The 26310-nt window shown below is 41.2% G+C and overlaps 1 protein-coding gene across 2 annotated transcripts in view; it reads right to left on the bottom strand.

Annotated features, from left to right (window-relative positions):
• Positions 1-2142: 2142 nt before the first annotated feature.
• stau2 (staufen double-stranded RNA binding protein 2) overlaps positions 2143-26310 on the bottom strand; it is a 105034-nt gene continuing 80866 nt past the window's right edge. Inside the window, exons 14-15 of one of the 2 annotated variants that reach the window (XM_084939197.1) lie at positions 4739-4809; positions 2143-3656 (exon numbers count right to left, since the gene is read on the bottom strand). In XM_084939197.1, coding sequence (XP_084795323.1) covers positions 3563-3656; positions 4739-4809 — 165 coding nt within the window. In that variant the 3' untranslated portion in view covers positions 2143-3562. The remainder of the gene's footprint in view (positions 3657-4738; positions 4810-26310) is intronic. The other variant, XM_084939196.1, reaches the window with a different exon arrangement.

The following is a 26310-nucleotide window of genomic DNA, read 5'->3' as shown; positions in this document are numbered from 1 at the left end:
TACAGCGCTCCTCTGCTGTGACTAATCGGGGCTGGATAAAGTTGCTCGGTGGCAAATTACTTCTTATAGGAGGGAGCGTTGTACTGACAGTCTCAATCCCTCTGTGTACAGAGGCAATCAGCACCGAGCGCAGCCATTTCCAGCTACTGTTGGGACTGAGTGAAGCTCAGTAAGTATGTGAAACAACCCTTTACATAGAGTGGTGAAGTACACAAAATGCAAGAAAACTATTAGGTTTTTGCCTTGTAGCGTTTCTTGGACATTCATCAACTTCTACAGGATTCCCCTCCCTTTTTTTAAAATCCTGGTGTTAAGTAGGAGGACTTCAAGAAGGGGGGGTCAATGAGACATAATTCAGACGGAAAAATCAATGACTCTGGCATTTCCTTTTGCATGGCACAGACAAGCTTCACAGTCCCATTGATTTTGTTCTATTTTGGGACGTGAGGCTCACTTCCCATATTGGTTGGTTCAAAGTGAGGCCATTCATCTTGGGTCTAACATGGCCTCAAGCTGGTCCGCCACTACCTGAACAAGCTTCTGGAACAGAGATCTGCTGCTAATGTATGTGAACAGCTTTGGCGCTCCTCAATAGCTAGCAGATGTAGCTGCCAGCTGAGTCCATTAGTCAGTGAAGCTGAATTAGAGCGCCACTGTCCCATTCGCTCATACATTTCTCTAATGGGGGAGAGCACAGCGGGTCTAGTGATGCAGAGACTGTTGGATTTCTGTAGAACGGCACAGGTGGTGGAGTTACATGAAGGAGGCAAGTAAAAGTGACAGAACGGGAACAGAAGTGTGAGATCGATAAGGTGGATATAATACACCCCTGTGCTGATAATCTACAAGGAGAGCACACAACTGTGTCCTTCATGACAAGGAAGAAAAATGACAGAAGTAGGTTTGCTTGTGGTAGAGATTAACTAGCTGGAATGATGCGGAGATTTTGTAGTTATTCATTTGTAAAGTAAAGTGAAAGTGAAGGACATCTGGGAACTTTTTGGCAAATAAGCAGGTCAATGTGGACATGCTGTTTCCCTCAAAGACACTTCAGGAAATTAAACTGTTACTTATTAAGGAAGCAGCTGAAATTTGTCCTCAACAAGTGCAAAATTTAGCTATGAAATTACTCAATTTCTCAAAGATTTACATTTTCAGGAATCAATTCAAATCTACCAAAGAAAGGTAGGAGAAGAGTAGTGTTTTAGAACAGCTGAGTGAAATCCATGATGCTGATCCAATAAGAAAGGACCAGATGTGAATGTGTCATAAGAAAATCCACCAACATCCCACACTGGAAGATCTTTATCAGACAGGAGGATTTATGTGACTTACACACGGATACAGACAATTCCGGAGGACTCACTAACTTTTTCATGTAACTGAGAAACAGCAGTTTGGGGAGTTCATCCATCCATCCATTCTCTTCTGCTTGTCCTTATCAGGGTTGTGGGCGGGCTGGAGCCTATCCCTGGTACCATATGGCTAGAGGCGGGACATAAACCCTGGAAAGGTCGCCAATCTGTTGCAGGGCAGTTTGGGGTGTTAATTTTGGACATCAACATTTCACTGATGACTAATTTTGACAGCCAGAAACTTAAAATCATTGTAATCATAATAATGCTAAGAAAATTTGGGTTCTGGGATTCATGTGAATACCATCCAGGACTGGTGAGTGACGGCCCAATGGCGCTCCCCGATGGCAGCAGTCTCCCCCAGCAGGACCACATCTCCCACTTTGAGGGATAGTGGGCTACACCTGTGAAACACCCCCCTTCCTGTCACTGTAACATAGTTTACCTCCACATTTAATCCCTGAGATTTCTCAATATAGAAAAAACAAGCGCAATTACGAGTTTTTCTACACGATAAAGAAATGAACGGCTTTTACTTTGGTTTAGTATGAAGGGGAGAAGTTTTTATGGAAAATTGATGAAAATCCATTTAAATAGCAGCAGGTAACATCCCATCAGTGTTCATTCGCCAGCGCTAGGCTCTACAGCTAATCTAAGCTCACATTGTCTCCTTTAAAAATGTGCCAAAGAAAAGTGGCTTTTTTAGAAAGAAAATGGCATTAATTTCATTCACTGAGATATTGTTTTTTTTACACCTGTTTGAAGAAGCAAAGAAGAGACAAAGAAGCAGTTTTTTCCACATGAACTGAGGTGTTTTTACTGCATTTCAGTAACAGACACAGCCTTATTACACATCGCACTCACAGCGAAGAAGAAGACACATCCTCAATGTCAGTGGACAAAGTGATCCAAAGTGGCCTTTAGGGAGAGAGAGCCTGCAGGTTAGAGCTACAGGCTCTCTTCAATCAAAAGCTGCACTCCAGAATGCAGGCATTAAAAGCACCCAGTTGATGCCTTGGTGGGTCAATACAACACACACAATGGGTGTAGATGTGATCGACAAAACTGTGGGGCGGAGGGGGGAGGAAGGGGGGACGATCCACTGACATAAAATCACTGGAATGGAGAGAACTTTTCATGCAGACCGTACAAAAAAAACCTCTCTGGAGTTATTCTGAAAGCTTACTGGCACTGGAGGATGTGTGCAAAAAAATAAAAAACCTAGCCACTGTTGAGGAGAACTGGCCTATTTTATGACCTAAAAAGTACATATGGGGCGGCCCATTCACCGCCGTTGATCAGGTGATGCTCCAGTGATGCTATGCCAGTGCGGGGTCATGTTAAAACAGGTAGGCCCCCTCAGGATGTGAAAAGGTTAACCCAACCTTTCCTCCTGGGGGGTCAACACTTCTACTGATTACTGCTAACACCAGTTTTGTCCTTTTTGTCCACATGAAAAAAACTTTTCTGTGTTATTTTTTGGAATATGATACTCTTGCAAAGTCATACACATCCATATAGATAGATCAACTCTTTTTTTATGTCAGCATACAAGGTAAGCTGGGTGACTATATATGAAGACAACAACTACAACTTTCACAGCACTGGCATTGGTTAATTTTAAATACAGTACTCAAGCATTGTTAGATTGATAAAATCAAATAAGATCAAATAAAAAATAAAATAAAAAATTAAAAGGAAATATAAAACCCCCGAAGAAAAAAAGAAAAGCTACTGTATGGAAGTTGGTTTTCTCCCCTAATGTGTTTCTTTTGTATTTCAATGGCATGATGTACATTATTTGTTTTAACCATACCAACATCTATCCAAAGGGAAAATTGTCTATGCAGGGTATCGCTTTGGACTTCCCTTGATTTTACACAGTACCATGCATTTATCATTAGCTTGTATTGTATTTATTCATTTATCTTGTCCTCTAAATTTTGACTGAAATCATCAATAAACGTGTTAAGATAGCGTTGTCTTCACATAGACTCGGGTAATGGTGTTTTAGTCGGTCATTTCTCGGTGCACATCCACCCTATTGCATGTTGACAGGTTTTGCAGGATACAGTGGCGATCGTGAGGGGTAGAGAGGGTAGGGTGGGGACTGCGGGTGGTGGCTGGAGGTTATGTGGGATCAGGGTTATAGGAGGTGGGGGTGGGAGTGTGTATGTTGAAGGAGAGGTTCGGGGGGTTGTCAGCTCCTAGACGACAGCCTTTGAATCCTTGCAGACCTGAGTGGTGGTGCCTGAGTTAGTCTGTTTAATGTCCGTCCTCCCTCCCACATGGTTCAGTGGTCTGAAACGAAAAGTGAAACTGTGAGTTAGGAGGGGAATGCTGCCAATAATTACTCCTGTACTGGGAAGTTTACTCTACGGGTTTCTCATGAAAAGATTCCCTCAGTCTTTGATGAGTAATACTTTGTCAAAAAGAAAAACAGGTGATTGTGGTTATAAAAGAACGTCCAAGCGGACAGACTGAAAGTGCCTCAGCTATGAGTCAAGACACTTATCAAGCCCTTGACCTCAGTCTGTTTCACACTAACTGATCAGCTGTGGCTCCTGTTCTTGGGCTGTTTTATTAGGAGGACATAATCATCTCTGATAGCACTGACAATGATAAGACAGTAGGTTCAAATTTGTACTGCTTTGTGTTTTCATCTTGGCAACGGCAACCATCTGAAAACAACAACTGAGAATGTGCTAATAGAAAAGTATGGGTGACTTAATGAGTCTGAGGACCACAAGGGGAAAGACTGGAAAGAGAAAGGAGTGATTAACTGCTCAGGTGAAAGAGTAATTGCTGCCATATTTGCTCCTCATTTCTGTTGGTGACGTAAATAAAGCTGTTGCAACACTGCAGTTGTTTTTCCTCCCTTTTGTTCCTTTCCCCTTTTTTCTTCTAAAGGAGACACAGGGCTGTAAAAAACTTTTTTCTTCTTCTTCTTCTTCTTCTTTTTTTTTTCCAGGGCACACCTACTATGAAAATACACCACAGGCGCTTGACAGTAATTTCCTCCCCGGTTTCCAAAAACCCCCCTGCGGTGCTCCTGCTTTCCCACTTGATTCTCCGTTGTCGGCCTTCCTCCTTCCTTCCCTCCCTTCCTCGTCGTGGAGGAGAGAATGAATGAAGGGAAGCCCTTGTGTCTGTCATGACTGAGCCTTAATGGTGATAGCGATCATGCAAAGTATTCGGCACTGACAGGAACGTAGTGCATGTAAATACATACGCCTACCGCTGCTTTCCTATGGAAGAAAAATGTCGAGCGGAAGTGATGGACGTGTGTGCGTGGGTGTACACGGAGCTGATCTAAGCCTGCCATCACTGGCTGGAGGTGGTTAATAAACCCAGCAGCCATGTGGGCATCATTCAGGTCTTACTGTACCTTGATGGGGCCATCCACTGGGTCCAGTCCCTGCTCCGACAGCTGTTTCAAGGCACTTAGAGCAGCCTGAGAAGAGAAGGAACAACAGATGGTCGAGTGAGTGGGGAGGGAGGGAGGGAAGGAAGGGAGATTTGGGTGGGAAGAGAGTGAGTGTCACCCTTCAGCTGCTTTTCAAATAACACTTAGTCTGGGAAACCTGATGCCAGCAGGACACTTTCCCTTCACTCTCTGTTGTCTTTGGCTTCTCTCCTCTCACTGTTTATCTAGCGTTATTGGGTTAACATTTCCACTTTATGTTTTGGCTGCTCCGCATTTTCCTACGTCAATCCAGAGTGACATCTGTATTCGTGGCGACCGTAGCTAAACAAAAGCAGCAGGTCGGAATAAATCATAAAGTTTTCAGCGCACAGTGCGCAGAAAAATCCAATCAGTCTAGCCTAAAAAACACACTAAAGACAGACAAGTGTGTATGTAACATTTTTATTGTTAATTGTGTAATGACTTAATTAGGGTTAATTTGTGGCCGAGAAAGAAAACTGTAGTGCAGCCTCATGTGCTCGACAGAGTATTTATCTTAGAATTTACCGTGTCTGCCACATTTAGCTCATAATCACAACCAGCCACTTGAAGCAATCCGATGCGATGTCATTAAAAAACGGCACTACATGCTATCTATATTTTCAAACTTGGACCAAAAATCCCATGAAGTCATTTCCTTCCTGCTCATTGCCTGCCTGCCTGTGGCAGCTTGAGGGGCTGCTAGCAAAGTGAGAAGGGTCCCGCCTGCTATCATAACATATACAACATGTGTGGGAGTCAAGGGGTGCAGCACACACACACACACACACACACACACACAATGCAACTTGGGCCTGGAAGGCAACAACAACAACAAGCGAGTTTTGTCACCAGTGTTTTCTTAACATTTGTACTGTGACATTAAAACTTTACAACCTCTGACCACAGTCTGATATAACAGCTGTTTACATGTCCCGATATGAACTGTTCTACCTGATCTTGACAAGTGTGAAGGAAAAATCATAGATCCTTCCATTATTCTTAACCTTCATCTTGGATGAAGGTCGAGATGACCTGAGCACTTTTGTTCCTCTTAATACAGATTGAGGATACAGGGTAGGTGGGGAATATATCCAACAGCAGAACTAATACCACTGGTATCAACACAAATGACCCCCTAACGAGGAAGCACTTGGCGACAGTGGGAAAGAAAAACTCCCTTTTAACAGGAAGACAACTCCAGCAGAATCAGGCTCTGGCTCAGGAAGGGGCAGATATCTACAGGGTCACCTGATCCAGCCCTGACAATACGTTATATCAAAAAGGAAGGTTTTAAGGATAATCTTAAAAGTAGAGAGGGTATCCATCTCGTGAATCCAAACTGGGAGCTGACCTGGGAGTGGGACCTGAAATCTCATTTTATTTTTCCAAGGAGACACAAGTAAACTAGCAGTCTGTGAGTGAAAGACTTTCGAGACTTGTATGTGAGCCGAAGGATTTTAAATTTAATTCTGGATTTAACAGGAGCCAGTGAAGAGAAGCCATATGGGAGAAATATCCTCTCTCTTTCTAGTCTGTCATTACTCTCACTACAGCGTTTTGGATCAACTGAAAGCTTTTCAGGGATACAGTGGTCCAGTTTAGAAATGATAAATCCATAAACATAATGTTTCTCAGCATCACAGAGGGACAGGATGTTTCTAATGTTAGAGATGTTGCGCAAATGGAAGAAAGCAGCCCTACATACTTGTGTAATATGTGCATTGAAGCACATATCCTAGTCAAAAAAACGACTCCAAGATTCCTCACAGAGGAATGTGAGAAATTCCTCAAGTTTATGCCATCCAGACCAAGTAATATGGTTAGATATCGTGTTTCTTGGGCCTAGTACAATAACCTCTGTTTTATCTGAATTTAGAAGCAGGAAATCATAGATCATCTTTATGTCTTTAAGACCTGCCTGTAATTAAACGAACTGGTCTGTGTTTTCTGGCTTCACGTATAGATAAAGCTGGATATCATCTGCATAGTAATGAAAATGCATGCTATGTTTTCTAATAACACTGCCTAAGGGAAAAATATCAATCTATATGTCTACACGAGTGATCACTGTTGGAGATACTAACACTTTGTGTCTAAAAGTACACATATTATCTGTCTGAGGAGGAACTTGTTCTACTGTTTTGTCTCTGAGCAATTATCTGTTATGGTGCTGGAGAGATGAAGAAAGACCGCATGTGGGATACAATTAAAACTGAATTAGTTTTATATAATTAGATTTACATACCTAAAATGAAACGAAATATAAAGATAGGCCAAACACAACAAAACCAAATGGGATGGAAGTCAGCTGACTCACTCCACCACCTTACAGCTCAGTTACACTTGAGTAAAACTTGAAAGGCAGCTTCGTTATGAGTAGGAAAAATCAATGGTTGCCTGGTGATTACATTGAACTTTTTTGCATCTATCAACTAAAAAGTAGTTGAGGTGACTATTAATTGAAAGGTGATTATATATGACACCTTTTGGGAGGCAACCTGTGCGCAAATAATCGCGGCTCCACTCGAACTGGCTGCAGTCGCTCTCAGACAGCAATAGTTGTCGATTTCTGTTGCAAATCTGTGAGGTTCAGGCTGGACTCCGAGTGTAAGGAGTTTATTTGATTTTCTGTGTATGTCCAATGCAACAAATTGCATGTAACAGATTGCATGTAGTTGCCAACTTGATACTATCCGATTGCCAACTGATAGCAGACCGAGTTTCCCATTTTATTGCCAACTTCCTGCTTAAAAGTTGGTTTGAAGACAGCATCTGACTGTGAATCATCATCGACCTCGTAGCAGCCATTTCAAAGGCAACGAGACCACAAACTCATTGCACACCTTGCATTAATTGTTGTCATGTTGTTGTCTCCAACCATTGTTTTCCTTAGTGTGATTGTAGTACTGCGTAGTGGAATCAGATCAAGTGAATTTTAATGTCCCTGATAATTCAGCAAATTTCATCACCCAGTGTATCCAGTTACACTTCTTTCATATACTTTAACGTACTATAAAAACTCATTGTAACAAAGAGGAAAAATCCCAACAGTTTCACTTTATTATTCAACACACATCTGCTATGACAGTGGCCTAAGCTAGCCAGGACCCGTTACACTTCATCACTGGTTAATCAGAGTCGAGATAAGACACAAGTGGTTTTGCGCTCTAGATGAGTGAGATGTGATGACTGGCTGAGTTTACCTCATTATGAAGCCCACCAACGTCACTCAGTACTTTATTCTTATAATAAATTAGCCATTCTCCTCACAAGGATATCTGACTGAGAGGCATTTTCTCTGATAGTCCAGAATAGACAGACAGAGACGTCTCCATGTGAATACCCATTTGTATTTAAGCCATATGCAAGCGAGAGGAAACATTAATCATGCTTTAATCCTGAGAAAATATGAATCCCAGTACATGCCATATCACTATGTCTCCATGGAATGCAATATGCACAGAAGGCTGTTACAAACTATTATCTGTGTGCTTGTGTCCAAAATAATTTTAAAAGTGTTTCACTTCAAACTATGAGAAACATAAACCAGGAACTGTAATTTATGACTGACAGGTGCAAGGGTCAAAATCTGGTTTGTATCCATCAAATTGAGGGGGGAAAAAAAATCTGTGATGCGTACAGGTACTAAAAAATCTACAACGCTAATAGCTGAACTGATGTAAAAAATTGATACTGCTGAGTTACTACTTATAGGCCCTTTCTCCAGAGACACAGAAATGAAGTGAAGCCCCTCTGAGTCTGTAGCAGATAATTTATGGTTCGGGTTGGGCTATGTGTGTTTTTTTTACTCTGTGAGCATCTGACAGCCAACAAAGATTTAGAGGTAGAATATACTTGAAGAGATTTAAGGCAAAAACCGCCCAGAACATGACAGATTATGGGATTTTTTCACAATTACACTGTTAATAACCACAGATGATACCAGGGGAACGCTGCTGTAATGCTTGTGATGATTTGTTTTATAAATATGCAGTTACATGTCATTTCACAATGGTCAAGGTTGTCCACATACTGAAGTGGGAAGTCATCAAGATAAGAAGGTAACCAGTCAGATTCATCTAGCAGATATGATCAGTATCATACCTGATCACAAAAACAGGGGCAGATATCCTGTTTTCTCACATGACAAATAACTTGAAATCAGCCTTGCCATAAACTTCTTTTTTGTTGTATTTAAGCAACCAGATTGGGACCATTTTCTCCCTGAGTAAATAGCTAGAGACCATCTGTTGGAGTGGGAGGGGTGCTGGTGGTGGGGTAGGGGCTAGAGATAAACAGCCATAAATCAGGGGGCTTGACAGTGGCAGCGTTGCTGATATACGACAGGCAGGCATAAGGGCACAGCAGCACAGTGAAGGACACGGAGCCTAAGACAAACACTGGGCCTATCTGTGGGAATGGCAGCCAGTGAAATCATTATTTTTCTAATGTGATAAGTTGACCATCGTTAGAGTCAGTCGCTACACTGATGCATCAACACAAGGAGAGTGTGTTTAGTCTGAGGCCGGGAAACGCAAGGTGGAGGTGTTCCATCTCTGCCATGGAGCAAAGAGACAGTGAGAGGCGGGTGAGGAGACAATGAGGAGGATGCTGTGCCCCAAGCCGTTGACAAATGGAAGAGGAAAGCAATGATTTTTGAATTTGAAGCTTAAAACTAACTAACTAGAAAATTGTTTAATATCCTCTTAAGTCTCTGCCTGCTTTCCCACTCCCACATACCTCGCAATAGCTTCAGTGGTGTAAATATTTGGTTGTGAGTTTGAGAAAGTTAGAGCCAGGTCTAAATCCAAAAACAAAAAGGTGTGGGAAAGGCAGTTTGTCTGAAACGGTGAGATCCCCTGACAAGCATTTCTGAGTATAGCATAAGAACAGGATTACATATGATCATGGACAACACAAACTATTAGTTGTTGTTATTAAACAATGCCCTGGTCTGCTTGGACAAATGGACAACGGTGCCTATATATTCAGGAATGTAGTCTCAGAAATTTAAAAAAAAATGATGAGGAAATTTTCATCACTTGGACCCAAGCCGAACCTCACATATGAAATGTTTAATATGCCATGTGTAGCCAACTTTAAAACAAACAAACAAAAACCAAAAACAAGATCACGTTTTTTGCAAAAGCAACGTGCTGACACAGAGCCCCCCAGCAGGAAGTAACAAGCATGAAGTTCTACATACAAGTTTACCTTTTGTTATAACATGTACAATTCTAGTAACGATGCACGGATCAGCCCAACATCAGTTGGGTTGGGCTGATCTGCAAATCAGAGGACACGTACTGCATCGATGCCTGGTAACTGTTTGTTGTGTCATATCAATTTTTGGCTGGTAAAATGTTATAAGATGGTTTGAAAAAGAGCTTAAAGAGTTTTAATCGTATATTTATTTATGACATTAGCTAACTGGGCAAATTAACAATCCCAAGAAAACAGCATTATACTCTTTTTACCTCACAGTCATAGAGATGTAAAACACTGGTGTCTCCTGTGTACTTTCTGCATTTACTAAACATCCTGTGCATTGTGTGTGTATTTCCATTCGGGTGTTATTCAAATGTTTGGACGTTTGAAGCACAGTTTGTCGAATCTACAGGGAAACCACTCCAGTTATTCCAGTTATTCCTCTTTATTTGCTCTAGCTCTAGATAACAAACCAGCACCCATCATTAATGCAAGCCTGGTAGCCAACCTGAAGAACCCCAAAAGCACTTCACACATGAGCTCATCCATCTATCTATCTAGCAGTCCCGAGTTCAAAGGCTTAGACAAACACTGGTTGAATGTGACAGGTCTGAGGAGGATCTGTAACCATGGCTGAGCTCCTGATGTGGAGTGACAAGGGTGGCTCATTTTTCTGGGCCTGCTGCGCTCTTAATAGCTTCACCGACAGAGGCTACACTTCCATCAGCGGCTTAGCCAAACAAAGTTCAAGTCCCAGAGGAGTCTACCGCATCAGCATGTCAGATCTGATGGATCGTTGGATCACATTGACCCTGACAAATCAGACCCCTGTATCAGCTCTCACTACTAGACAACTGAGTTTCAGAGAAGCAATATAGACAATCTGGGGAACAAAGAGAAGACACAGCAGAATGCTGAGAACCAGGGATCAGCGTTTTCAGACTTCGAATCTCCATCACTTCATTCTCTGACCTTTAGCAGCCATCAAAGACACCAAGGAGGCCCCAATTAGGTGAAGACCACCAGCATATCATTCAGTCTTGCATGTTTGCTTTCTGCACGTATTCTGAAAGAAAACATTTGCCTACTTTTTTCATTCTGTTGGGTTATCAGATAAGATCCTGTTTATGCTCTACAGAAGGCAAGATGACAGTCCAGTCACCACTTCAGTACACTCTGGGATAATCCACAGAGTACTGAAGTGTCTCCCTTTTAACCAAGAAAAAGCTTTGTTCTGGTTCTGTGCAGTCCAGCACAAATAACCCTTTTCTAATCTCAAGTCCATTCTATGAGAATCAGAGGCAACCACCCCTCCCCTGCAGCTGAGCCACAAACCACACCACACTTCCATTCTCACTTTGATCAGGCTTCATTGTCTAAACCAGGGGTCCCCAATCCCAGTCCACGAGGGCCAGGTTTTAGATCTCACCCTGGGTCAACACACCTGAATCACATGATTAGTTCATTACCAGGCCTCTGGAGAACTTCAAGACATGTTAAGAAGGTAATTTATCTATTTAAATCAGCTGTGATGGATCAAGGACACATCTAAAACCTGCAGGGACACCGGCCCTCGTGGACTGGGATTGGGGACCCCTGGTCTAAACCATGTGGCATTTAAAAGGAAAAACGCAAATTCTTCTTGTTCTTAAGACTACAATCCACCCCAAGCTGCTACGCCAACATGCATACCAAAAAAAAACCCATTAAGCGTGAGAGACTAACCTGAAATGAAACCAAAACTGAAATCATTCATGAGCTGCTCGACAAATAATAATAATTATGGGCAGAAATTGGAGCGCTGCATCGCTTACAGGAACAATATTAGCCAAGACACACTTCCTCACTTCTACCAAGTACCACTACACACACCCCTGTTATACACAAACCACAGCATTGTTACACAAGCACTTCCAGTTTCATTGAAGAACTTGAGACTGCGATGGGGTGGACGAACTGTAACTCAAACTGTTCGCTTTTGTTTGTTCAATAGTGCAATAACCCTTCATCCTCTCATCCCGCAAAAAAACATGCCCAATCTTAGTAATGGTTCAAAATGTTTAATTGATGACAGGTGACTGTTCTGGGGCTGCTATGAGATGGGGACGCAAAGAACATGAAGGGGATGCAGGACAGCTGCTGATGAGGATGATCTAAGGGATATCCACTAGACTAAACAATGACCAGAGTGGATATCAAACAGGGTGTTTTACAGGGAGGACCTGGGAAGTTGGGAAAATGAGTGCGCTCATGTCGGAGAAGTTCTGAGGCTGGATATATTGTTCTGTAGAGGGTTTGTTCTGTTTTCAAAAGGCCACATAAAACCTTGACAGTGCTCCCTTTTTTGCGCTCATTCCTCAAAGCAGAAAGAAATATGAGATACCCGGGAAGAGAAAACCCCAGCCATCTTTTTTTGTCCTTTGTTAACCCTGTTGTTACCATCATGTCATCACGTCAAACCTTCCTCTGATCTCCAATAAATTCTTTCAGATATACTTTGCAGACCCTCTCTTCTCTTTTTCTTAAATATCTGCCATCTACTCCTCGGCTTCATCTCATCCCTTGGCTTTCGTTTTCCGCTAAATTCTTTCCTTTTTCCTCTACCCACATCAAAACCCTGGACAGGGATCACTGGAACATTCCGGGACAGCTCGTGCAGAACACCTGTGTGTGCATGAGGGCTGGCAGTGTATGCTTCTATTTGTTAATGCGGTGTGATATGTACATGGATTCTTGAGTAACTACAGAGAAAATGTATTCAGATCCACACACCAAACCTCTTCCTCACTCTCTCTCCAGATTTCACATCCTTTCCCACATCAGAGGCATGAATAAAAGAGGCAGTGTGTGCCTGGCAGTGGCCTAGCTTCAGCCTGATATGACGTTAATTCCTCTGAAGTAGCACTTCATGTATGTGGGTTTGCTTCTTTCCAACAGTGTAGCAATTGTAATGTGACAGCTAAAAAAAACCTTCTCTATGAGGAATTCAATTTGATTTCTCCGTACGACTCGGTCACATGTGCATGCTTCCACATTATGCTGATCTGAATTCCGGGAGTGGATAGTGTTTCCCTTTGTGCATCTTCCAGGCGTGATATTAGCCCTGAGGACTGGCTGAGCTAAGTTAGCGGATAACGGCTGTGGGGCTCCCCAGGGGAGCAAGCCTCTGCTGACATGGGAAGCCATAAATAAGGGCCCGGGGCGCAGCACCATGTCATGCGTCATTTGGGCCAGAGAGGCCTGCTTTATCCCCTTCCACCACCGCGCTGCTGAGCATGGCACCTCCTAGGGCGTAAATACAAAACATATGGGCAAAGGGCGAGGGGCAGAATCACCTCAGCATACCATACTTCTGCCTTGTCAGCAAAGCATCTTAGAGGATAAGCAGATACAGACGGGCTCTGTGATAAGACTGAGTTAACTTTGCCACGATATAACTTTTCAAGGAATTTTATCACTGGGCTCAGTTATTTTTGATGCGATAACATTACATCAGCAGAAGCCGCATGAAGCAGATAAAACTGCTAGCACTGTTTTTAAACTGTTAGCACTATCCAGTCTGTATGAACCGTTCAGTATATATGGCTTGCAAAAGAAGAAAGAATTATATTATTTAGTATTCTGCTAGAATTCTTTATTCTAACATTGTGTATGCATACATACATATAAATAGAGAACAGATTTAAATTTTAACTGGAAGTCACAATTTTCCTTAAAAACATAAAAACACCAGTCAGTTGCATTTCTGTGCTGCTGTGTGTAGTATACCAGTCCTTTGCCTTCACTATAATCCAATCTAGGTCAATGATAAGCAACTGCCATCAAGAGTCTCTGACACAGCAGAGAAACTTACATTTCCAATAAAATGAAGGTAGGGACACATTTTCAGTGAGAATGGATTTACTCAAGAGAACCTGTGTACGCCTGCCAAATTACTCAATGATTGTTAATGAAACACTGACTAAATTCTCCTTTGGATGAGATACAGAGCGTGTGGAATGCATTAGTGACGGGACTACTGCCTGTGAAGATACTCAGTCTGTCAAAAAAACAGCCTCAAGGCCGGTGACTCACCAACCTGACCACTGACTAAGCTGAAAGTTCCCTAAAACGTAGATGCCTTGAATTTTTATGGAGAAAAAACCACCATACAGACACAACCTGGATAATGAGACCATCTGGATGGACTATTCTTTTATGATTCATTCAATGAACTGAGATTATTTGATTCATAATGTTAATGGCATGCCTATGTGGATGACACAAATAAAAAAACCTCTGATTGTAAGTCTTTCAAAGTACTGGGAAGTTGAGATTTTCATAAAATGTCTTTCTCAAGTTCCTTCTCTGGGATTATAGTAAAGTCATGGTGGGAGGTTTGGAAAACAGCACCTAACCATCCATTTCTATCAGGTTTCCCTGCTGACTGCAAAACAGAGTTACATCACCCCGTCTCCACCTGCAGGGATCCACCTTTCTATGCCAGAGGGAGCAGCTTCTATAATCCTGGACAATTGGACTCAAATTGCTCTGGGGAAGGCACAAAAAGCGGTGGGAAGGAAAGCCAGCCTTCAGGCACTCGCTCTCTTATCAGCGCAGAGATAGTGATCGGCCCCAAGAGACGTCCCATTTCTCTCTTTTCTGTGGGCTAATCTACCTTTCCTTTCGATCTGACTGTCAAAGATGGATCCTTTCAACTGCTGTCTCCCTGCCAATTCTCAGTGTGTGAGTTTTAAAATGACAAACTCACACTGTTTGCTTGGTGATGAAGTGCACAGACAAGTTAAAGTGGGCAGTGGTACGAGGGTGGGGATGCAAATGTAATAGCTGTGGTTGTTGCTACACAACCAAAGGAAAAAGACCTTTCCTACGTGCAGGGTGGAAGCTCAAACACAAGAGGTAGGATCCAAGGTCTTAATCGCATCCACAATTTGCATAGATAATAACCTTAGCAGAGATACCACATGAAACAAATCAATCTCTAATGAGGATATCAGGGTGGATGTCAAAGAGCATTGCTGGCTGTTATCAGCCCTCCCAATTTAAATTGTAGTCCAATTATTTCTTCATTGTGGGATAAGTGATAGAAGCTAATATCCTGTTTGTATTAAAAATGGTTCAGACAAATGAGAAGTTGGGTAAGATGAGTCATCAGGACAGTAACTTCATGCAAGTTAAAAACTCCTATACCAATGTGATTGTCTTGAGTTACGAAATTTTTTAACAGTTTAGGAACAAAAAGAGAACTTGAGTGCAAGACTGATAGAGACTTAAAGTTATTAATCATCCCAAAACCTAAACATAGTTATACTGTGACTCATTCTAAAGCATTACTCTTTGAATTTACACCCAAAACATTAAAAGGTTATATTCATTGTGTTTGTTATCCACCTCCCCCTTTTTTAATTTATTGGCTTTACATTTTTATCTAACTGAATGCTTGGCACACATAAAGTGATTATAGTAGTTGACTAACAAGCATGCAGGTTTAGTTTAGTTTATTATTACACTCATTTGGCTTGTAAATGAACCTGGTCATTGCTGTTAATCACACTATCTATTTTGTTCTGACGCAGAACGGTCGGGACAGTTAATAGTTAACTGTTAATGCAGGAAAACAACTCCAAGTTTTTTTGTAGGGATATAGGAGATATAGGTTTGTTGAGCATTGCATCCATTTACTTGACTACATGAGCTCTTTAGAAATACAAAAACTATTAGAGAAAACAAATGGTAAATGGCCTGTATTTGTATAGTGCTTTACTAGTCCCTAAGGACCCCAAGGCGCTTTACACAATCAGTCATCCACCCATTCACACACTGGTGATGGCAAGCTACATTGTAGACACAGCTGCCCTGGGGCGCACTGACAGAGGCGAGGCTGCCGAACACTGGCGCCACCGGGCCCTCTGACCACCACCGGTAGGCAACGGGTAAAGTGTCTTGCCCAAGGACACAACGACCGAGACTGTCCGAGCCGGGGCTCGAACCGGCAACCTTCTGATTACAAGACAAACTGCCAACTCTTGAGCCACAATTGCCCCAAAACAAGTCCATAAAAAACGTTCCCTCAAATCTAACAGCTGCATTGTCAAATACAGCAGCTTCAGAAATATCGATAATGCCTATTTGTATTTTATACACCATACCAAGTACACTGGTCAAGGATGTTCCAGTGTCATTTACATGTAACCAATCTATCTTTGTGAAAAGGTGCTGCAGGATTTGAAAAATGTTAGAATTTAATCTTTACTTAAAAACTCCAACAGTATAGCATTACATCTAACTTACTACATGAAATCTTTAAAATAAACGAATGAATTACATGAACACTTACGCAGAAATTATTTGAGTGTTTTCAGTTCGGATTTATAGCATGTTGTACTGTAGCACACAAACAGCAATGGTCAATAACTTGTCCTAGATTTCAAAGACCAGAACACATCAGTAGGATTAAATAAACTGGGACTATGCTAATTTAAGTCAAATTTATGAAATTCAGATTCCAATTAGTTCATGTAAATGATCGTTTGTTGAAACACATAAATTGAGGTTTACAGGTCTCTGTGCTAGCACCAAGAGTTTTCATGTTATACAAGCTTCATTTTGGCAAAATTATTAGCGAATAGCTTCCACTGCTATGCAGACACAATGTTGTGAAACATTTGTGAAAGAATAGGTCTTTCTAAAAAGGTCACTGAATTCCACTGAAGTATTGTAACAGGATGCTTTCATTGCAATAAGCCAGTCTATAAAATTTCTTCATTTGTAGAGCTTCCATGATCAACTGTATTATTGTGAAACTGAAGAGTTTAGGAGCCACAGCTACTAAGCCACATAGCGGCAGACCATGTAAAGTTACAGAGTCTCCAAACGCTCAGGCCCACAGCATGTAAAAGTTGTCATGCTGACTCAACAACCTTGTCTGGCATTAACATCAGCACAAAACCTGTGGGCTGGGAGCTTCATAGTGTGGTTTTCCATAAGGGCTATGCCATATTATATTGACTGTGATAATACTGGTATAAATTTTTACATGATATAAAAGTATCATATCACCTTCAGTGTTTAAGTCCCCCAGTGTGTGAGCTAATTTAACAACCTCCAACAGACAATGCTTTGCAAAATTTCCTCTAAAAGTGGAATCAACAACAATTGAGGCAAAAACAAACTGTCAACTACAACCAGGCTATGAAGGAGGCCACACTAGGAGCTATGATGAGCGACTCAAAAGTAAACAAATGACTCAACCAAGCATCACTAGCTTCACTTGCTAGGTGGACATCATTTAGGAAGAGTAACCAGTGCAGGGAAATTACTGATGCAGTTAGATTGTAAAAAAGCACAGCTTTAAGCAGCTGGCTAAAAAGTCTGACCGAAGATACGAATTATTTTTCAGTGTTATGATTGAAAACATTGCACAGGCTCCTGACGAGTCACAAGGTTAAGTTACTTTAGTTACTTAACTAAAGCAGCGGTCCCCACACTTTTTGGCGCCACGGACCGGTTTATGTCCGACAATATTTTCACGGACCGGCCTTTAGGGTCGCTGATAAATACAACAAAATAAAACCAGTACCGGTACCAAAAAAAAGGAAGATTTATTCATAACACACGGGAAAAGACACAGGGAAACAGAGTTAATGCTAAAAACTATTTTAAAAATAACGCTAAAACCCGATAAAAACCCTGAAAACCATGAATTTCACACCCGAGCCTCAACTCACGCGGCCTGGTACCAAACGACTCATGGACCGGTACCGGTCCGTGGGCCGGGGATTGGGGACCGCTGAACTAAAGCATTAAGCAGTTATTCTTATACTTACTACGTAAAATGTCTGGGGCAAACAGTAACTGTGCTACTTTTGACTTCTGCTGTATCACTAGATATATTGTTGAGTCACTACTACTGCACTATAAAGTTTACTGCTTTATACTGCTTACTGCTACCAGCACCATGTGGCAACAAATTCACATTTTGAAATAGCCAGTGAGTCATCAGTGACAGAAGCTCATTTACTCACACTTTAAATGTTGCTGCCTGCACCCCCACCCCTGACCATATCGTAAGAAATACTATTATCGCAAATGTTCTTGAAATATTGTGATTTAATTTTGAGGCTCACCCCCAGTTTCCATGAATGAGCATCTCCTGTAGTTGTAACGACTAGGTGGCCCAGTACTTTTGCCCATATAGTTTATTTATGTAAGAGACCAAAATAAAGCAAATCACTTACTACAACTGAATCCAAGTGACATACATTTTGTCATTAGTTGGTGAATATGAGGATCTGTGTTGATGTCTGCTTGTCTGCCATTTTTGGGGGGATTGTTTGGACTCGATCGTAGAGACTTTACAACGCACCAACTGCGCATGTGCCCCTGCCAACAACTTTGGCCGTCATGTGTCAAGCTGTTGGTGTGTCAGAGTATATTCAAAACTTTAAAATTAAGCTGAAAACTGTCCATTGTGACAAAACTGACACACTGATATTTAATATTATCAAAAATTCCCAATAGTTCACAGATAGCCAGTCATTGATGAGGCTTTCTCAGTGGTTGTATACAGGAAATTGTTCTGAAATGGTGCTACATACATTAGAAAAAAAAGATTTTTAAGCTTTATAACTTGCTGCCTTTTCAGGAGAAGCTTGTAGGCGTGAATATAAAAAAAAAAGGAGCCTCTGAAAGCAGTATATGAAAGGGTTAAGATACAGAGTAGAAGATGTGCTTAGGCTATATAGTGACAGAAGCCAGCTGTATGTAATAATCCTCGACCCTCCATCATGAGCCTTTTTATATTTTTGTGTTAGAGACAGCAGTGTGTATGCGAATACATGTTTGCTGGACAAGGACATCCGGTAACAAGAGAGGACATGGAGTCAGACAGCGTTTTACACATTCTTCCTCTTGTCTCTTGTGCTTTGTTGCTCCCTCAGCTCCTTTTTGGACTTTAATCACCTACTACACACAAGGGACCCATCTTTAAAACCTGTTGTGCTGCTTTATAATTTGCAATGGATCCCCACAAAGCTGGTGAGTGTTTTTCATTAGAATCATAAGAAGCAGACAGACATTTTTATCTTACACTAAAATCCAAAGAAATACTGAGCTGGGCCTGAAACTCACTGTGTGACAGGAGCGACTGAGACCCATCATGCCTTAGCCCTTCATGTGTTATGAAAACCCTACTTTGTTCCTATGGCAACTGGCAGTGTGTATTGAGAAGACAGATTATGTATAAGGCATGTTTACAGAAAACAATTAATTCCAGCATGCTTATATCAAGAGGCAGGCTTTCCTGGTTTTCTGATGAATTGGTTGAGGGGCCACATAAACTAGCCAAAGATGGAACTAGATGAGAATAAAAGACTTTTAAATGTTAGCCTAATGCATCTGCCAAGTTAGCATATAGCTGGCAGGCCTGTCACAAACAACATGAAACCGACCTCTACAGAAAAAAAAACAATGTTATGGACTCCAATTGCAAGCACATACATGAGCAAAAGCCAAACACAGAGTAGGTGACGTGATAAGCAAACATAGAATAGCATAGGGATGGTGAGCCTTACACACAACATAAAAGCAGCGTGACACAGTGTTTTCCAAAGGGAAGGGATTTCTATGTCTCTGTTTATCCCTATCTGTATATGTATAAGGTTTTATGTGTCAGGACATAACAAAAATATTGTCTGGTCTTTACAAGTTAAAGTTGGGTAAATACAACTTCAGCTGAACAACAACACGCACTGCACTGTGTCATTATTTGACAAAAAACTAAGCTAAAATGCAGCTGTAGGTGAAAAACTAAGCACACCTTTACTGCTTCAATAGAAATTATGGTAAGCAGCAGCAAGGTGCTGCTAGATCAGACAGTGCAATGCTTAGAGAAATTGCAAAAGACCCAGGAACTAGATCTTAGACTTTACAGGCCTCATTGAGCATGTTAAATGTTAAAGATAAGTATGGCTTGCTTAGAAGGGTTGCCAGGAAAAAGCCTCTTTTCTCTAAAAAGAAGCAGCACGGCTAGGGTTGGTAAAGTTGTGTCTGAAGAAACTACAAAATGTCTTTCGAAAAGATGAGACCAAAGTAGAAATGTTTGGCCACTCTGGGCATAAATCATGCAACCACAGCAAATCTGCATTAACACCTCACACCAACGGTAAATAAATAATAATAAGATAATTTTTATTAGTGAAAACCTCAGATCTGTGTGCTTTTTTCAGATGCCTGTATATTGCATCGATACTTGGTGGATAAGTACAACACTAGAATGTAATTTGGTTAAAATGTGAACACTGTAAATGTTTTGCTTAGTCACAAACTTCCTTAAAATGAAGCTTTTCATAAAATAAAGAACACAATTAAAAGCATTGTCTGGTATAGCCAAACTAAATAAGTCTATCAGTGTTAACTTTTATGCAGCTGCACAATACAAAGGCTATAATCTGTTATTCGTTATCAACGCTTTGCTCTTGCCCATTAAATGAAAGTGAGGACTTATCTGTGGGCAAGTTTTAATGAGCAAACTCACACATTTTTACAGCATGGCAAACAGACAGTAAACACCAAGACTGTGCTGTGTTTTTATGTGTATTAAGACACAGCTAATTAGATGGTGAACAGTAAAACAGTGAGTAGAATCGTAAAACAGGGAGCAGAGACAGGTCTGAGTGAGGGATCAGGTACAAGTAACAGACGTCAGAGTCAGGACACAGCAGGCCACTGACAAATGATCGAGGTAGGGTTTCTCATTTGTGCTGCCTTCTCTGTGGTGAAAATGTAAATAACAGACTTTCTTATGTAAAAAAGACCCCTCCACCCCCTTCACCAAGTACCCCTATCCCTCTATTCTTCTACTCCTGTCTTCTCCTGTGCAGTGGTTGGTCCCATGAAGCAGGGGTCAAGGTACTAATGGAGGACCTTGTGTGCCTCTGGAAACACTTCCCCCCTCCACCACCACCAGCAACACTCTCTGCTCACTTATAAATCAAGTAGGCTTCATTGAGAGTGTCAGGGTCCTCTGATGTCCTAGCCATGTCTCATTTCAAAGTCCTTCTGAAAGCTCACACGGTTCCACGTTTACTCACTGGACACAAGGGAGACGTGTACGTGGGAGTCAGTGTGAGACTCAAAGAGAGAAAGACAGACAGAGAAGCAGAGAGCAAAAAAAAAGGGAACGAGTTTGGGTTCAGAGAGAAGGAGAGGGAAATCAGGAATAGAAGAATGGAAGGGGTCCCTGAGGGAAAGTGGGAACCAAAAAACAAAGGTTTATGTACCAACTGTGCTGAATTAAAGCTCCTATTTGAAAGCATCTCCAATAAACCACACCAGTTTGGGGAAAGCCATTAACTGCATCACTCAAACAAGATGCGTGCATATATGTGCATGTGGGCATTTGCAAATGAAATAGATAAAACAACTTCCTCTACTGAACACACACAGTTTACAATGCACTTATAGAACTGCAATCAAAACATAATTCCCTCCCTTGTGGTAAATCGAGGTGTACATTCTGCAGAAGTACATGCAATCGCTGAGATAATAACACTGCGGTTTCCTTTAGTGGAAGTAATCACAGCAAAACACAGATGAGTAACATATGGATTTAAAATAATTTTTCTGGACTGCAGCTTATTGTTGTAGTAAGCATTCATATACATCATAAAAGGAAACAATGAAATTATGTAGTTTCTAAAGAGACACACATTTGTAAAGCGAGCATATAAGAACGCCTTTGATCAAACTTTAAAACTAATCAACAAAAAGATTACAATTAGCACTTTCTTTCATAATGGGCTAAACTGTTTGAGGTATGGAGTCTACTCCTTAAAAAACATAATTCTCCAGTCACACAGTCCTACAGACCAGTTGCAACCGCCTGGCAACCACCAGTCACTACAGAAAAATTAGCATTCCCTAACTGGTTGCTCGTGGTTGCTGAAGCCTCATTCACAGAGCTGTCACTAACCCCTTGGTAACCAGCGGTTATCCCTTATCCCTTGAGGTCACGCTTGCCATCTCTCCCCTTTTACCAGCCATATAAGCAACCCAATAATATAATTGAAAGGGGAAATTAGCTACTTCTTCTTTGCATCTTATATATTTCACTGGAAAAGCACAAGTTAAAAGCTCTAGCATCAACTCTCTGGATAACGCAGATCTGTAATTCATCACTGAATAGTGCTTCAAGAATCACAGTCAATGACTGTTTCTCTTTAGCCCACTAAAACCGTTTTTTCTTCTGTTGTTAGCACTGTTTTTGTCACAGGCACTGTCTCCTGTTTCTGACCATTTGCTTTTCATTTCTTTTGTTGTGCAATTTTCCATTTTCAGGACATATTGCTTTGAGTTTTCTGTCCAGATGCTTTGAGATCTTCCTTTCGTAATCTTCCCGTTTTGCCTGTGCCATGTTTTAGACACAGCTGACTGGGAACAACCAACATCTCTTGCCACACTCTGTTGGGTTTCCATCTTAAAAGAGTTGTACAACCCTTTGAGCGTTTCAGCTGACAGCTCTCTTGTTGGGGCTGTGCTTCCATTAAATCGATCAGGTGCAACAGCTTCTTAAGATATGCAAACACACACTTTTAACATCGGACTATTTTGCATATTAAGCTTTGATTTAAAACAATTTTTTCCTCTTAAAAAATGCCATAAATTAAAATCATTTAAAAAAATTGAGTTATGCTTCAGTAAGCCAGACTGTTCAGCAATTAAATAACATTTTCTATCATATCTGTGAACATCCTCCATGCATAGTACACTATCTGAAGTAGTCATTTCTAACATATAGCACACAACAGGATATAGTTCACTTCATGTTGCTAGAAATACGAACAATTAAATGTGTAGTCTCCCAAGGGGTCCAACAAAGATGAGACATGAGAGTATCAAACTGACATTTTCTTTCTCACATGCAGCTACATTGTGTGACCTCTAGTGAAGTCCAGAGCTGCATTGCATGTGTGAAAATGTCTTTATATAACCAGAGTCAGTGATTAACCTAGCTTAGTAAAAAAAAAACAAAACACTGGAACATGGGGAATCAATGCTCTTCACACGTAATAAAAATTGCCTAGTAGCATCTCTAGAGCAAAAAAGCAATTTCAAGGAGATGACATGTCTGTGGGAAATTTAAGGTCCCTGCCATCATGCAATCATACAGCGCTATCCATAAAAAGGAAGCTTTAACAATTTAATTATGATATAAGTTGTTAATGAGTAAGATTAAGAAATGATGGTAGATGTTTTTTTGTTTTTTTTTAATCTCAGTCCCCATAAAATCAATAAAAGCTGCTGTATATATGTAATTCATTGCCCTGCAATTATGTTCCTTTGCATATGCATACACAAAGACATATAAGCTTTTCCCCAGCAAAAGCCTAAAGAAAGGGGTTTTCACCTAACGCTAACATGTTCCCATGCAGTCCCCCAAAATCCCAAGTGCATAATGCTGGATGTGGATGACACTGTGCTTGATTGGTTGACAACTAGACTGGAAAAGGAAAGAGTGCTACAGCGGATTTTAATGGAGAAAAAACTGTGTGAAAAAAAGCACAACAAAACATCCAAAAAAGAAAAAAATACAGCATGAAAAGCCCAGACAGTGGCTGCAGTGTTGCATGCTGCATTTTCCATTGTTTTTAACACCCAACTCTACTTCAGCTCTTTGAATGTTATAACTCCACTCTACTCAGCAACTGGCTGATGGCTTGACAGCAGCACGAGCAAGACTAGCCCAAAGACTGGTACCACAGACTTTGTACACTGCCTCCATCGACTCTACAGGTATATGGACCATTCACAGACTGCCACAGCTGACAGTAGTCCTTGTTTTGCTCTTGGTGTAGCAACACACGAACCAGGTCAACCTGGAAGGTTTCTCTAACCAGAGCCTGTTATAGGCAAGAAGCTTTCCAGCTCGCAGACGCTCTTTAGAGCAGGCAGTGATAGGAAAAGACAGCAACTACACTGTCAAAACAAGAACATAGCAGTTGTCTACAAGCAAATCGTGTCATTATCTCCAACAAATAAAAGGAGACAAAATAAAATCATAAAAAAAGACTAGCAGCCCTGTAGGGGAGCAGTGTGTATTCAGTAATGTCGGTAATGTTTATGGCTCTATAATTGCCTAATCTGACACAGTGACAAACATATTAACCAAAGATATCTTGTAGTCTCAGCCCTTTCAATATTGGACAGCAGTTGTGCCCGTTACCCATTATTTGTGACTTTCAAACAATGCCGTATAGAGTCATTTGAATTACCAGTAGATCAGAATCACGTAAGTATTTGATCAATTAGATATTTAACTTGGTGCAGGATGCAGAGCATATGATAGAAGTCATACTGAAGACAAAAGAGGAGGCACATTGGTTGCTAAGATGTGCAAAATAGGGGCTCATCAGCCTTAACAAAAAAGAGCGAATGCCCATGTTTCACTTGCCACTGTAGCCTCTTCCTCTCACATTTATGTAGTGACAGTGTGGTTTGCTTAATCTTTCCTTATCTCCTTTAAATGCAAAGGGCTGGGCTGAATTTGCATATAAAACAGAACACAAGTTGTCACTTGTGACTTTATTTACAGAGGAGATTTAGTAGATCATGAAGATACTGTTAGGAGGCGGGCAGGCACACACACACACACACACGCACGCACGCACGCACGCACGCACGCACACACACACACACACACACACACACACACACACACACACACACACACACACACACACACACACACACACAGAAAGTGTTAAACCGCAGGGGTAAGTGACACCTTAATTGTAAGTGGTGTTAACCTCCTATGGGACTGTTGTTTTGAGTGTTTCAAAATGTCTGTTGCTAGAGGCCTGAGAATTTGTTCACATCGGGATGAGGGGGAGGTGGCTGTGGTGGTGGGACTCAGACAGACAGAATAACATTCCCCAATTGCTACGGTCATTTCCATAACTCAGTACACATCCAGACACACTGATCACCGCTAGAGGTTTAGTTATTTGCAGCTGAACACTTAAGTAGATTGGATAAAACAAATCACTGGTAATTCTGTATGAGGCAGGAGGAACCTCGACTTCTGCTCCCCCCCCAAGAAGCTGTCAGCAAAACCTGAATGCCAGTAATTTCGGTAAATAATGACACAGTATTCAGTGGGAATCAAAAACAACCGTTGCAAACAAATAGGGTGTACGCATCTCGTAGATCAGATTTCATCAAGTCAGGAAAGCAACATAGAGCATAATTACAACTCATAATACAGGTCATTGTGCAGCATGTGTGTTTGTCTATGTGTGTGTGTGTGATTGTATTTATGCTTGTGAGATAGACATGTATGCCTGCAATTACTGTCAGGGTGTGATATGGTTTTGGAGCAGTCCTGCGATGATTAATTCTTTTTTTCTTTAAGTCTTTTTAACCACAAGAAGTGTCGTTCCATATCAAGTCAAAGGATTTTATTTTAAATCCAGAGATTTTCCTTGAACAATAGGAGCTTGGTATATTTTGCAGCTTTCCAAGAACAGGATGAGACTGACAGTTTCAATGTTGGTTTGTGTTTTATCTATGTCGTAAGACATTGGCCTGGATGGCAGTGGATGAAGAGATTAGGATGATTAATGCACATCACTGTCACAACTGTGCACCAAATGGATTATTTCCAAAGAGCTCAAATAGACAGAGGAAGGCTGAAGCTCTGAAAATATCTTCTTGGCATCACTCTACTGCTGTGTGGCTTGTATATTAGGTCAACAAAGCATAAGTGGATTCGGTGAAACAGCTTGCATAACACAGATTATTAAACAGAGGAGAAATATTAACCTTTGAGGAGCAAAACATCACTGTGCTGCCATTAGAAAAAAGTGATTTCCCCACAGATGACACATCTCACACATTGTTACTGAAAGATTGCAGAGCAGAGGAAAAGATTAAATGCATGGTCCTTATCTTGGGGACCTTTTCAGCAAGGCGAGCTATCACTCAGTATCAAATGACATGAAGCTAATGAGCAAAAGACGCTACAAACAGCAGTGGGTAGCCCAGCTCTCCTTTACCTCCCACAGAGGTGCCGAGTGAAAGAAGGTGCGACTGCTTTACAAACCTTTATCCGCACCTAATTTGTGTGCGTGAGAAATCACGCGCAAAACCTGATGCCCCTGAAGGCTGCAAAGTCACTGCCAAAACATCTTGCTCTTCTCACCATGAATGTGATAATGAATTCGGCACCTTTGCTTGTTCTAAAGTAGTCACACTGGTCTGGGAGAACAATTCATTTCAATAAAAACATAAATTATTCTTTTT

The sequence above is a fragment of the Perissodus microlepis genome, chromosome 9, assembly GCF_051167445.1.
Source record: "Perissodus microlepis isolate ML-2025 ecotype Zambia chromosome 9, ASM5116744v1, whole genome shotgun sequence".
In the NCBI taxonomy this organism is placed as follows: Eukaryota; Metazoa; Chordata; class Actinopteri; order Cichliformes; family Cichlidae; genus Perissodus; species Perissodus microlepis.
The sequence above is the reverse complement of the archived record's forward strand: the minus strand, read 5'-3'. Positions and strand labels throughout refer to the sequence as shown.